The sequence below is a fragment of the Carassius carassius genome, chromosome 37 (genome assembly GCF_963082965.1).
Source record: "Carassius carassius chromosome 37, fCarCar2.1, whole genome shotgun sequence".
NCBI lineage: Eukaryota > Metazoa > Chordata > Actinopteri > Cypriniformes > Cyprinidae > Carassius > Carassius carassius.
The window spans coordinates 26883384-26898685 of NC_081791.1; the positions used below are offsets into that span (position 1 = coordinate 26883384).

At 36.0% G+C, this 15302-nt stretch overlaps 2 protein-coding genes across 3 annotated transcripts in view; one reads left to right on the forward strand and one right to left on the reverse strand.

Annotated features, from left to right (window-relative positions):
- Positions 1-15302, reverse strand: part of ctnnbl1 (catenin, beta like 1) — a 196092-nt gene that overhangs the window by 14183 nt on the left and 166607 nt on the right. The window lies entirely within an intron of this gene.
- LOC132118545 (uncharacterized) overlaps positions 1-15302 on the forward strand; it is a 35745-nt gene that overhangs the window by 9926 nt on the left and 10517 nt on the right. The window contains exon 5 of one of the 2 annotated variants that reach the window (XM_059528458.1): positions 10834-10933. The exons of the other annotated variant lie outside the window; for it this stretch is intronic. Within the exon in view, the coding sequence (XP_059384441.1) occupies positions 10834-10933 (100 nt within the window). The remainder of the gene's footprint in view (positions 1-10833; positions 10934-15302) is intronic. 2 annotated transcript variants of the gene reach the window in all.

Consider the following 15302-nt stretch of genomic DNA (forward strand, 5'->3'; position numbering starts at 1 on the left):
CTTTCACTAAATTAATGTGAGCCATGTTTAAAGGCCAAGGAGAGGGAGTGGTCACGGTGAAACATCCAATCATTTGATATCTCTGAAAAGACTTGTATGTGTTCTGTACATGACATCCAGACTTAAAACTGTGACATGTAACATCAAAGAGAAATCGCTAAAACAATGTCCCCTACAGAGGACAAAACTCTGGTAGTCAGGAGGATATACATAAATACATACATAAATTCTCCCAACATTTAGACTGATTTAATGGAGTTTGTTGATGGTGCATAAATCCCTGTTTGCCATTTGTTATTAATTAGGAATATATTTCAGGTTATATTTAGGTTTCAGATCCATAGGAAGTATTACTTACCACAGAAATCCTGGCTTGTGTTGATTAATATCCTAACACACCAATCATAGTAGATACTGGTGTACATAAAACAGTACATTTTTTACCTTTTTATCATGGCCATGTATTTTATATTCATACAGTTGTGTTGTAAATGTCATTTTGTGATGTACCTTCACCACATCTGTGGATAAAACTCAACACAGAACCAGTTGCTCTCTTTATTCAGTAAAATGTAACTACCCTCATGAGTAACTTCTATCTTCAACATGAAAATATACAAATTGCTGTATGGTCTATTTTAGCCATTTGTTATAAAAAATGTAAAACATTTGCCTGTTATTATAAATTTGTAGAATAGAATTAAAACATTGTGAAAGTACTGCAAAGTTGCTGATTTCACAGCTTGACACACACATCGGAGTCAAAATGATTATCGTCTGAATAACAGTGCATCACCTGGTTAAAGATTTAATTTTTCACATTCAACTACCTCAGGCAAATCAGTACATCAATCATGAACCACAACACAATCTACAGTTTGAATAAACATGGCAGAGGACAGAAACATTCCTGTAGTATGTACAAGTTTTATTAGTTTTCCCCCACAACATCTATATTGCTTTCTCTTGCCGTTACAGTTATATACACATTTACGTATAAATATTTGATGCATATTGTATGTACCGAAAATCATTTAACCAAATTTCAAAAATCACCAGCAAGCCGAATATCTAGAGTGCTCAACTGCAATAAATATTGCTTGCAGTTAGATATTCAGGGCCCTAGACAGGAATAAAGACTATTGTTTCAGTTTGTTATTTGACCAATAAATGACAATTACATTTTTAGTTTTAAAAAAGGTTTTTGACATATTCCTAAAATATTTGTTTTGTCTCTTTATTATGACAGGTGGCCTAATAAATTTGTTAAGCACTGTGTATGTGTGTGTGTGTGTGTGAGAGAGATAATAGAAAAAATTTGACTTTTTTTTTTTTTTTTTTTTTTAAGCGTTCTTTCTTCTTGGACAACCAATCACAATCTTTAAAAGAATGGGTTGACCTTGCAACAGGGTTATCCCAGCCTTGTTGCTAAGATGAACGTTTTTATCTTTTCCTGGCTTAGAGTTGCTCTCAGATTGGTCCTGAATCATTCTTATGCTCAGATTTCAATTTTTTTTTTTACGTTTAAATGAAAACTAGATTTGTGAATTCTTGTCTCTTGTCCATGGACCCCTCAGTAAGTCTGGTAGTCAGGAGTGTGAAAAATAGGCGCTTCTTCATGTTTAATGACTATTTCCCATAAATACGGAGTCTGGAACCATATAAAATCACTTTTTTAGATAAAACTTGATTTGTGCAAACTTTCACAATCGTATATCATGTTTCAGCATTTTTAACTGCTCGGTCCTCTTTTTCTCATGTGATAATATAAAGGTGGCTGTGCCAATGAATCCAACGGTCCAAGGTATTCCTTAATCAGCACATAAGAATCAAATTTGTCATGTAGTCGTGTCATAATGGGGTCTAATGGACTATTGTCATTTGTGAAATATTTCACGGTACAGTTTTAGTCAGTTACCCTTTACTTGAGTCCTTAACATCACTTTTCTGATTTGTGAAACGTTTCACAGTTTTGGTTAATTAACCCTTTACTAACTCCTTAACTACACTATTCTGGTTTGTGAAAACTTTCACAGCAGTTTTAGTCTATTAACCCGTTCTCTGAGTGATTAACTTCCCTTTTCTGATTTGAGAAAGGCTTCACACTACAGTTGTGGTCAGTTAATCCTTCCATGAGTCCTGAAAAATCACTATTATGATTTATCAAAGGATTTACAGTACAGTTAATTAACCCTTACCTGACTTCTTACTTTTACAAATTCTAATTTGTGAAGCCTTTCTCAGCACAGTTTTGTAAGATTAGTCCTTCCCTGAGTGCTGAACTACACTATTGCGAGTTCTGACAACTTTCATAGTATATTTTTGAAAGTGAAAGTTTCCACAAATCAATAGTGATGTCAGGGACTCAGGGAAGGGTTAACTGACCATCACTGTATTCTGAAAGAGTTTACAACAGTGGTGAAGTCGGGCATTCAAGAAAGGCTTAACTGAATAAAACTGTACTTTGAAAGTTTTCACAAATGAGAATAGTGATGTTAGGGACTCAAGGAAGGATTAACTGACCAAAACTGCATTGTGAATAGTTTCATAAATCAGTATGGTGAAGTTAAGCCCCTTTCACACTGCACGTTTGACCCGGAAAATTGCCAGAACATTGCCGGATCGCCTTCTGTGTACGCAAACATGTCCCGAATTGATCCTGCGTCGGGGACCCGGGTTCAGTACAAGAACGAGCACTGTGTGAACAAAAGCCAAAACTAATGCTTTGAAGGGTGTGTCATAGTGATGAAGCACGTTATCACGCGACTCTTAGTGTTTTCAAAATCAAAAAAAAAAACTGTAATGAAACAGAGATCAGTTAGTTCCTCACTTTCCCCACTGACGCTGAGATCGTTTGCCAGCTTAAGTGAAAGTTAACATACCTAGCATTTTAGACTCGTGATGTCACGTGTCTTTACAGGACCTTTACAGGTTGTGTGTGAACGCACACACATATTCCAGGTAATCACTGGCAGTGTGAAAGGGGCAAAATCTAGCGACCCGGGAACAATTGCCGGGACACATTACCAGTGTAATTTTCGGGATAGCAGTCTGAAAGGGGCTTTAGGGAGTCAGGGAAGGATTAACTGACCAAAACTGTACTGTAAAACCTTTCACAAATCAACATAGTGAAGTTAAGCACTCAGGGAAGGGTTAACTAGGGCCCTATGAAATCTGTTTTATTTTTTCCCAAATTCCGTTTGAATTTTCTGGAATTCCATTTTTTTTTCTCTCAACTCCTTTTTAATGGTTAAATTTAATTTTATTAATCAAAAAGCATGGCTAATTAATTAAAATCATAACATTTATACATTTTCACAACAATTTATTAAAAGTTTAACAAAAATTACATGTTTAGGGCCCTATGAAATGTTTTATTTTTCCTTCAGCATGTTTTATTGTTACCTAATTCTGTGTTTTAGCAGGTTTAATTATTCATTTATTCATTATTTTCTTAAAATAGCATGTTTTTCTCCTCAGAAATTCTGTTGTGTATTTACATTTTTCTGGTTATCAAATGAATGAATAAAACATTTAATTTATCTTTTAATTATTGAAAATTAAGCAAACTTTATTTTTTTGTTAACAAAGGGGATTTACTATTAAAAATATTGATATAATATAGTGATTATTCCTTAAAAAAAATGTTTGTTTCATTTTAGTAGTAGTCGTTGTAGGCCATGTACTTTCTGCTGAACAATAGTAATACATTTCTGGCAGATACTTGTCTTTAAATTAAACCGTGAATACCTTTACAGTTCTGTGTATGTGATGACGCTAGTTTTCCTCAAGTCAAACAGTCAGATGCTCATGAAGTGACTCTCAGGGGGGTATTCCAGAAAGCAGGTTATGTGACATACCCGGGTATGTTTAAGAGTAAGTAAATGGATAACCTCAACTTTCGGTTCCAAAAACGGAGGTAACTTTCAGGTTATGTTAGTTGTCATAGCAACTCACTCTCTGAACATAACCTGCTCCAGAGCAGGTTATGATCCACGATTAGTTCACTTCAGCGAGCCTTCAGTGGGCGTGATAGATACCGCACAACATATGTATATGTATAATATATATATATATATATATATATATATATATATATATATATATATAATGTTAATGAGGAAGCGCTAATATAAGTAATAAATAAGGTAATATATTATTCTAATATGATTATTTCTTTTATTGGCATATATAAGAGTTATCTGTAAATTATGTATTAAGAGGTATGTATAAATTATAAAACACTATGACAAGGTAATGTTTAACTTAACTTATATATATTTATATATTTTATTTATTATATGTTATATCTCACTGCATGGAGTGGCATTTTTCTATAATGTCTAAATTCTAAATCAAAATACATATCTGATATGACTTAATGTATAATTAGCATAAAACAAACAATATAATTCACATTCTCAAGTATTAAAGATTAAATGGAAAAAAATAAAAATGATTGCACCGCCATCAATTAGGTGGAGATATGCTCTAAGCATGTAAACAACTAATTAACAAAAGAAGAAGAAAGAAACAGCATGGCGCGTGTTTTCTTAGCGCCCATTTCTATAGTGACTCGTCGATTCGTCGCTCTGTTGAGAATGTCTTGAGTCTTAACCAGGAACATACTCTGAGTTGAATTAACTTACTCCCGGACGAGTTTTTGGAACCACATACGTCGAGTAAGCAAGGTTTGGGGTTAATCAACCGAGAGTTCAGGTTTTAGTTCACAGTAAGTTAACCCTGCTTTCTGGAATACCCCCCAGAGCAGTTCTGGAGATGTTGTTTATGTGTTCGGCAGATACTGAAGTGAGACGGCAGTTTAGTGAGACGGCAGATACTGAAATCACTGCGAGCGTCACATGCACTTCTGTGTGTGTAATAAACTTAAACAAAGAATGTACTGTGAACCCGTTATTGGTCATCTGTTCATTGAGTCCATTCTGTCCTCCTGTGTATATTATCTCTGTGTATGTGCATGTTTGTGTTACAGGTTCCTGTGATCATTTCCTGGAGGCTGCAATTGGTTCTCCTCACCATGAAGGACTGCCCCAAACACTCAACCTCTGTCATTATTGTGCCATCACGTGTGACTGTGTAGCTCATTGCCACTGCACTATCATCATGATCCGTTTAGTCTTACTGTCTTACCAGAGAGATTGTGAGCGATTATTTAAGATTGTGGGTGTAATTGTGATTCCGATCTGCTATACTTGTTAACTTGACCCACGCCTGATTAACTATGATTTGGGTTCTGTTTTTGAACTGTTTGCTATGGACTTGTGTATATATTTTTTGTAAATATTCTTGTATATAGCTTTGCCAAATTAAGGGATCTAGGGGTTTTGATGCCAATTTATTTTGCATGTCTTTTTACACTGTTTTTGTTTTAGGGAGTTAGGCAATTCTGGACTGTACAAAAGTGTAGATATTTAAAAAAAGAAGATGGTTTGGTTTGTAACTTTGGCCTGGTCTGCCCCAACGCTAAACCCTTGTTAAAAAAAAAAAAAAATCCATTATAGTGAGACTTTCTTTTTCTTCCTGTTATGGCAGGCCCCTAGATTTTAAAAGTTCAAATTACAACTTTAAAAACCTTTTTCGTAACAGAAACCTTTCATAAATCAAAATAACGATCTGGACTCAGGAAAGGATTAACTGACCAAAACGGCATTTTGAAAGTTTCACAAATCAGAATAGTGATACAAGCTAACTTTACTGCGTTGCTAGATTGGTGAATGTGTATATGGTTAGTTACCAATAAATGGGACGCTACATTTTATTCAAAACATATTCGATATCTCTAAATATCTTTTGGCTTTAATAAGATTCAGAATCGGTAAACAATAATTTAATCATGAATGAAGCGTCCTCTGTGATTTCTGTTCTTTCCAACAATAAAACAATTAATTAAATAATTAAACAACTTTAAACCCCGAAGTAGGAAATTTCCGATAGTACGTGATGCAGCGTAACTCCGCATATTTCAGAACAGCGGCCTTTTATGTGAAAGAACGATCACAGCGCCCGAGTAACGCATTGAATCACCTTTCGCACTTCTTGCGTTTGAATGGATTAAAATCTGTTTAAACGTTAGTTAAGTCATTAAAAACACGTGAAACCCGTCCTTTTTTTGAGGAAGCAGCACTGAATCTTTCAGACAGGTGATTACAGTTTTAAGGGGCTGAGACGACAGACAGGGGTTTAAGACACACAAACAAGGCTCTATAAACGTTCCTGCCACCACCTGCTGTCAAATATTACACTTACTTGAGATGAGGAGAACTAGGAGAAAATGGCGCATCCTTCTTTTGTGTGTGGCTCTGTCTGTGACGGTGCTGTGCTAAATCTCGCGTGTAGGTGGTGTACACCTGCTACCTGATTGGTCCCTGTCTGTCTTAAACTCCACCCTCAACAACAAGCGTCAGTTCGAGAACGTTCCGTCAACTCTTTTACCCATGTTTCCTTGTTTTGTAGTTTTTGATCGGATTTCAGCAATGTAGCTTTCACATTAACAGTTCAGTCGGTTTCCTGTACGTTATTTTATGTTCTCATTGACTGGGGGCTGAAATCTAATTTATACATAGCCTATAAAACTATAGTGATTTCTCGATCCATTGACTTGTCCATTCAATAAATTATTTACAAACAAAATATGGCCAAGCAAATGTTTATTCTTTGTGCTACAAAAAATTAATAGTAATCCAAGTTGTGATAACCAGCTCACTGCCTCCGTCTAAATCCTAGAAACACCTGAGTTCAGAAAATGAAGTAGTCGAAACAGCAGGATATTTGGAGTTGATTTAGACAAGTTTCGTTAAAGGGATAGTTCACCCAAAAACCAAAATTATGTCATTAATAACTCACCCTCATGTCGTTCCAAACCCGTGAGACCTCCGTTCATCTTCAGAACACAGTTTAAGATATTTTAGATTTAGTCCGAGAGCTCTCAGTCCCTCCATTGAAGCTGTGTGTACGGTCTACTGTCCATGTCCAGAAAGGTAAGAAAAACATCATCAAAGTAGTCGATGTGACATCAGAGGGTCAGTTAGAATTTCTGAAGCATCAAAAATACATTTTGGTCCAAAAATAGCAAAAACTACGACTTTATTCAGCATTGTCTTCTCTTCCGTGTCTGTTGTGAGAGAGTTCAAAACACAGCAGTTTGTGATATCCGGTTCGCGAACGAATCATTCGATGTAACCGGATCTTCTTGAACCAGTTCACCAAATCGAACTGAATCGTTTTAAACAGTTCACATCTCTAATACGCATTAATCCACAAAAGACTTAAGCTGTTAACTTTTTTAATGTGGCTGACACTCCCTCTGAGTTCAGACAAACCAATATCCCGGAGTAATTCATTTACTCAAACAGTACACTGACTGAACTGCTGTGAAGAGAGAGATGAACACCGAGCCAAGGCCAGAAAACGAACAAAAGATTGACTCGTTCTCGTGTGAAAAGGTTAAGTAAGGCTTAAATTTAAATGTGTCTTTGTTTTGTATAGTATATGGTCAATAAAAAAAGGAATTAAAAAGATGGGCACAAAACCTGTTTGTTATGTCTGTATTTGGAGAAACGCTGAGCTAACTTAACAGCTAACTTAACAAGAGGGCTACCTCCGTTTGGTCAGGATTTTTCTATTTTTTTCTTTCTTTTTCTTTTGGCTGGTGTCAATCAACAATGAAAAATCATTGTCTGGCTGCCTTTCAGTGTCCTTTTCATCTTTCCGTCAGCTTTCTCCAACCATTAATCCCAGCGACTGCGCAAAATAGTGAACACACTTGGTAGAGAAAGCGGGTTGGGTAATACCAAGTAGTCTGTGGGGTGGGCGGGGGGTACATTAAAGATTATTTAAAATATGATACTATCTTTCTTGCTGGCCAGTAAAATTAAAAAAAGAAAACGAACAAAAATATTCATTCGGAATATTTCATATTTATTTTTATCTGAATGATGTGATGATATTGGGGGGGTTATATTAGCTGGATCTGATTTTTGAGGGGGTCATGACCCCCGTAAACCCCGTGCAAATTACGCCTTTAACTTAAAGGCATAGTTCACCAAAAATGGGTGAACTATTCCTTCAATGCTTAAAGAAGGTAACATTTTTTTCTTTAGTGTCTATTCTCCAAATCATTGTGGCATACTCCAAAATTAATTTCATGACCGGTTTTCCAGTGCAATGATGCTGTCATGTTAGCTGTTGACGTCTTACCTGGTTTGTGACAGATTTTATTAACCCTCCGTGGACACTAAACAGTGAACATTGCGCAGTGGTAGCATGCGTAATTTCCACTGAGGAGGCAAATAGTCTATAAAGAATCCCTCTGGGTTTCCTGTTCCATTTGCTGATTCAATAAAGAACTTACACATTACAATTACCTAGAAAATATATTTTAAGCTGCAAATTAAGAAGTAATGCATGTTGTGATAAACAGCTCACAAAATATAGATTCAGAAAATAAAGTCAATGGCAGGATACTTTATACAGAATCCTAAACTTCAGTAATCTGTTTAACTCATTTGTGAAGGAAACATAAGAGACTGTCTTTCTGGACAGAGTTTGGCCACTTTATATTTCACTGACGCTTTACACATCCTTATGACATTCAAATAATATCTCAAGGATTCCCTCATATTAAAATGCATTTTTCAGATGAATGTGTTTGGTTATAGTTAATAAGAAACAGCTTGAGGATATGTATCTAAATTTTAATATAAATGTTCTAAAGGTGAGTGTATGGGTGTTTGAGAGTCAGTTTTCAGCACATCGCTCACACACTGCAATCTTTTGGTGGAATCCATGGAAACTAAGGTCACCTCCTCAAAATTCTATCGGTTCATTTGCAGGTGCATCATCGATAAAAGAAAAACTCAACATAATATCAGTATCAACAAAGTTGGTGGAACTTTCTTTAATTGTTCAAATTTGCAGTATAAGTATATGCAGTAACATGTATGTAAGAAAAGTATTTTATCATATATCACGTTAACAAGAACACTTGAATGAACTTCAAGCTTTGGAAACACACTTTGGGACTAGGGATTTTTTGTGCCTTATGCATCTCATTGAATGTACCGGACCCAAATGGCACTTGTTTTGTAGAATGACTCAATAACAGGGAAACAACTCCAGGGAACCACTATTTTCATGATATGTTTTAAAATATTTATTTGCAATTTTTAGTTTTTATATGTCATTTACATCATATATTTGATAGTTATTAGATTAACACTTAACATTTCACAATTAACAAATACAGCCAGGCAGAGTGGTGGGTGCGACAAGCATATATAGTCCGTGACAATAGGCCCCAGGTGTGTGTGTGTGGGTGAAACAGGTGGGCAGAGTGAACCAGGTGTGTAGAGTGAAGTTGAATGAGTCCGGGAGAATGGAAGTGGCGCCCTCTGGTGGTGAGAAGGAGGAACTCCGGCTCCGGACTCATGACAAAGTTACAGTACCTGTACCATTTGTGAAAATGGTGATGTCATGCACATGCATATTACATGTTCAGTCTCTATGTATGTGTGCACCTAGTGTTATGTCAAACTATAGTGACATTGTTCATGTCAAATTAAGTCGATGTATCAAACATTAAAATTAATTTGTGCTCATTTTTATTACAATTAGTTAAGGAATTATGAAAATTTAAGTTTCAGTTTTGTTTTTTAGTACCAGAAAATGTAATACTTTATTTTACCAGATGTAATATTCTCTCAGATCTTGTGAATGGCGATGAGTTACAGACTGTGATGGAGGGAGATGTTCTCACTCTACACACAGGAGACACTGAGAGTCTCCGTGAAGTGATGTGGCTGTTTAAACAAGGTGATCAAACTGTTCGTATCGCACAGATGTATCAGGGTTATGAACCCTTTTATGATAAGAGACTAACCAGCAGAGTGAAAATGAACCCAAAGACTGGAGCTCTGAGCATCTGGAACATCAGCAGCAGCGACTCTGGACTTTATCAAGTTTCTGATATCTCAAATAAAAGGTTCAGAGTGGCTGTTTAAGTTTATGGTCAATAATAATAAAAATAATAAAAAAAAATATATATATATATATCATGCCAACAGTCATTGTAACACACACTTGTACAATAATCATGTTGCATCTAAAGGGCAGTCGTGGCCTAATGGATAGAGAGTCAGACTTATAACCCGAAGGTTAATTATCACATCAAAAACAAAGCGAGCCATAGAGAGAAAATGAAGCAGACTATCACACACAATTGACAGGTTATCAACAATACTGCATCCACTGAAACACACCAGTAAAACAGGTTTGTCTACTATTTTCATTGCCACTTCAATCTTTGAAAGAATCTTTGATTCTGTGGATACATCATTCCTTCAGCTACAGAACCACACTGTGTTCAACATTCCTGATCTCTGAATCACAACAAGAAGAGCCCAACGCTGAACAAGTCCATAAAGCTAAAAATAAATAACAGCTCAAAGCATTCAGAAATAACCTTACATAACAGATGTTCGCTAGGTTCATCAAAGTAACAGAAGATGGACGAGTTCTGTTCTGTGGTCTGCTCAGTGAAAAAAAGGAGTAGTAGTATAAAGGAGGAGAAAGGCTGAACCGAACCAGCAATCCTGATCTCAGCATCAACCTCAGTTTATCATTAGAGCTTCATTATAATGATCCAGAGATCTACAGCTGTACAGCTGTGAATCCAGTGAACAAGAAGACAGGAAAATAGGCTGACATGAACTCATTTACTACAATACATTTCCTGCACAGTCCTACTTGTGTCTCCACAGACAAAGACATTTTATGTCACAGAGGATGTTTATGAATAACTCTCTTCTCTTTCAGTTGGTCAGGATCACTGTGGTGTCTCTGAGGCTCTGGTTCGTCTGGTTCTGTCTGGTCTGCTGGGAATCATCACTGATGTATTTCTGGTTGAGCATCTGAGGTTCAGCTCATCTCAGAGAAGAGCTGCTTCTTCTATTTGATGCTGACTTGCATGCAGAGGCGTGTCCATTTAAAAAAAAATTGTGCAATCTTTTACAGTTACTGAGAAGATAAAGTGTACCATAGTTAAATTAGTTACTTGTGAAAATGTTAATTACAAAGGTTTTTTTCAACAAAAGAAAAAAAAACACACAAACACGCACATTTGAAGTTTTAATTGCATGTTTTAGAGCACTTAAATATGAGGCACCAATCTTTCAGGAGTTTAGTACACAGAATAATATGCATGCTTATTCAAATAAGTTTTATTTCCTATTTGGGTTTATGCATATGCTTAAAGTAACAGTTTTTTCCTCCCCAGGGCATTGTTAGATGCCAGTGTTTCCTGTCATAACTGTGGAAAGATTTGATTTTAAAAACCGTATCATAGCAAACTTTTTCTTGTTATTATTTTAAACCTGTATTTAACCAGAATCAGATTGATCTCAAAGTAAAAATAGGTGCTAAAGTCTGATTTTGTGGTGTCTGTGGTTTTAAATTACATGATTATAATCTTAATTTAAGTGATGAAGGCTTTTGAAAGTCTGCAAATAATCAGTGTTGAGTTCTACTGTAAGGTTAACCCTTCCTGCTTTAAATGTTTCTAAATAATTAACAGTTTGTGATTTTAGGAAACTTTGACCAGATCTAGGCTTAAAGGTTCTTGACTAGGCCACCTGGTGCCTCACACCAAGATATACTTTGCATATTAACTGCTGAATACCTAACATAAGGCAACCAGGATCATAGAAATACACCATAGATGAACTAGACAGAGACGTGCTTTCAGTAAAAAAATAACCTTATATTAGTAAATAGTATAATTTAAAGAGCCACACCATCATGGTAGAGGCACAGTAGTTACAACCAAAAAAAGACTTGGCCTACAGGGAGACACCAGGACTGGTATTGGCTGCTACCAGGGACACTATTTAGCAATGTAACAGGGCCATATTAATTCTCTGTCAAGATAGGTTACTTGTCCGGGAGAAACGTGAAGTTCACCAACCGTGCTCTTATCACTGGTGTGTTAACTCTGCCTCCATGTGACATACGAGATGACCAGTGGAAAAAGAGCCCTTGCGCCAGTCTTCACAATCCTACATAACAGTTGTTACTCACATGTATATTCATTAATTACATTTCTATTAATCAACACAATCGGACTCATTTGGGAAGGGAAGTCGTGGCCTAATGGTTAGAGAGTCGGACTCCCAATCGAAAGGTTGTGAGTTCGAGTCCCGGGCCGGCAGGAATTGTGGGTGGGGGGAGTGCATGTACAGTTCTCTCTCCACCTTCAATACCACGACTTAGGTGTCCTTGAGCAAGGCACCGAACCCCCAACTGCTCCCTGGGTGCCGCAGCATAAATGGCTGCCCACTGCTCCGGGTGTGTGCTCACAGTGTGTGTGTGTGTGTGTGTGTGTGTTTACTGCTCTGTGTGTGTGCACTTTGGATGGGTTAAATGCAGAGCACAAATTCTGAGTATGGGTCACCATACTTGGCTGAATGTCACTTCACTTTCACTTTTTCTCATTTTGCAAGTGTTCAATGCTATTGATCCTAACACGCTGGTTCTACCATTAACACAATAAACATTAACCTTTTAGATGTTGTGTCTTAATTGCGGTAATCAATTGTAGTCAAAAAAGTTATCAGTTGTAATCTGTTGAATTACTTTGATAAAGCAATTGAAATAGTTACACAATTCTTACATTTTAAATAGCATAAGCCTTAAACTATAACCCATAAAATTCAAAGTAATCTTCCCAATACTGTCTAACAGTAGGCCTAACCCTCACAGAAAATCTTCTGCAAATCAATAGTGAAAAACTTCATGTATTCACAACAAAAACAAAACCTTTTTTGTTTAACTTTAAATTTTTTATAAACTTTTATTAAAGAAAACTTCAGAATCAGTGGTGTGCACAGACCTCCTGAGGGGCAGGGGCGAAATGGCTTTACGAGGGCACAATTGAGGACCGGGGGTGGGAGTCTGGAGTCTGGCTTGTTCTCCCTCAGCTAGGGGTGGGCAATATGATAAAAATATAACTTTTTATTAATATATTGATTCTTTGTTGTTTTTTTATTTTTCAAGCATCACAGCCAAACTAATTTCCCTATTATAAAGCCTTTTAAGGTTACAAAATATGAAAAAGTTTGGCAGATATTAAAGCCAAAGTACATGGGTAAAGATAAAAATCTTTGTCATTATCTTATCTTTGTTATTAAAAAATGAGAACAAAGATACACATTACAAATACAGATATTATACAAATAAAGTGTTTTATTTTCAGGTACAAAAGGTGTATTTGGCTGGGGCATTAAAAAATTGAATGGACAAATATAAAAATAAATAATACTTATACATTGATTCCTATTTAAGTAATTGTATTAAAAAAGTTTCAGTCACGAGCATTGAGTGATTTTTCTGTGTGTTTGGTGTTTTATTTAAATTAAAGGAATAATTCACCCAAAAATTAAAATAGTAAAAGAAAAAAAAACCCTGAATGAGTTTCCTTCTGCTAAACATAAATGTTATTTTGAAGAAGGTGGAAAACTAAACAGTTGCTGGTCCACGGTGTCATCCATAGTATTTATTTTTTTTCTTCTACTATTAAAGTCAATGTGAACCAGCAACTGTTTGGTTTCACAGATTCTTCAAAATATCTTCTTTTGTGTTCAGGACAAGAAAGAAGTTAATATAGGTTTTGGGCAATGTGTGAGTAAATAAACAATGACCGAAATTAAATTTTAGGAGGAACTATCCCTTTAAATACAGTCGGCAACATGTAACCTACTGTCCCTTTAAAACCCGCACGCACATACAGAAATGCATCAGTTTTTCTTAGTTGTTTACTTTCATTTTAGACATATCCAAATGAGTCAATAAATAAACCTTATGCTTTTTGACAGTATTAGCACAAAACATTCGTTTTTGTGCCGCGCTTTGATTGTGCTCAGAAAAACCGCATGTCAGAAAAGCACACGAATGAAACATTTTAAATAACCAGTAAGGCTTAATGAAGATGTGAATAAGTGCAGTGTCCCATGAGAGGAACTCTACTGCTGAGTTACTGTAACACTGATGTTAATGCATGACGCAGTATATTGATTCGGAGAAAACAATCTTACTTAAAAAAAAAAATAAAAAAAAATAAAAAACGCTTCAGTCAAAATCATACTGTACAGCTCTCAATGCCACCCCGTGCCAATGGACATGGCACTGCTGGCATGAGATGTCCCAATAGCAGGCTCAGCTCTTGTTGTCTTGTGAGTCCACACAATGTCTTGTACTTCAAGCTCCATGTACAGGTCCTTCTTCATTGTTCACTGAAAGGGTTGTGTTAACCACAACCATCTCTAAGGATTCACCTGTGTCCAGTTCACCTGCTGACTGGAGAAAAACAAGAGTTTTTGTTCAGGTTATTTGTTGCTATCAAGTAAAAAAATATTGAAATAAAACAATATATTTACTTCTAAAGCCAATATTTGTAATGTTTATTCAACAATTTATTAATCTATGGTAATAATAAAGAAGTAAAGTCTTTCTCAGGAAATTCATTTATATTAACGCAGCACAGTGGACCCTGGACCCTAAGTAACATAATTTTTGTTTATGATACAAGACCCAGTGTCATCTGCTGGACTGACCTCCATTGGTGTTTGAGTTGAGAGAAGTGTCTTCCCCTGGATCCTCAGCAATAGGATTATTTCGCTTCTTCTGTAGGGAGATGAAATCTGAGATTTAAAATCTTAATCAACAATCTTTTACTGCAACTGCACAAAGTTTTTAATACCAAAATATCATGCAAGCAGAATTCAGTGCACTCAAACACAATGACATTTTATTGATCTACTATGACTTTAAATGAAGTCCTTCCTCACCAAAATATCTCAAGGACCTTCACAAGTCTTTCATAAATACTTGTAAAACAATAACTCCCCAAAAACAAAACTGCACAGTAGAATGCTGTTATTAAGTGCTACAATATTAATACAAAATGTGTAATTTACCAATGATGATACTTGCCTTTTTACAGTAGATAACAACAATGACCCCTGCAGTGACTCCCATGATGCTGTACGTTATTCTGTGATTTCGTTCTTCACTGAATGTGGTGTTTGTTCCATTTGTCCCAAGCGTCTCTTCACCTTTGGTGGATATAGCAGGTGTGGTGAGTGGTTGCTCTGTATGGGACAAAAATAACTAGACATATAAACCTCTTCAAGACAAGATTTGAATCATTAACTGTAGGCAGGTTGATAAGACATTGTTATATTTTTTCTAATGTCCTGGGAATATCTAGTTGGCTAGATCATTTTAGGAAG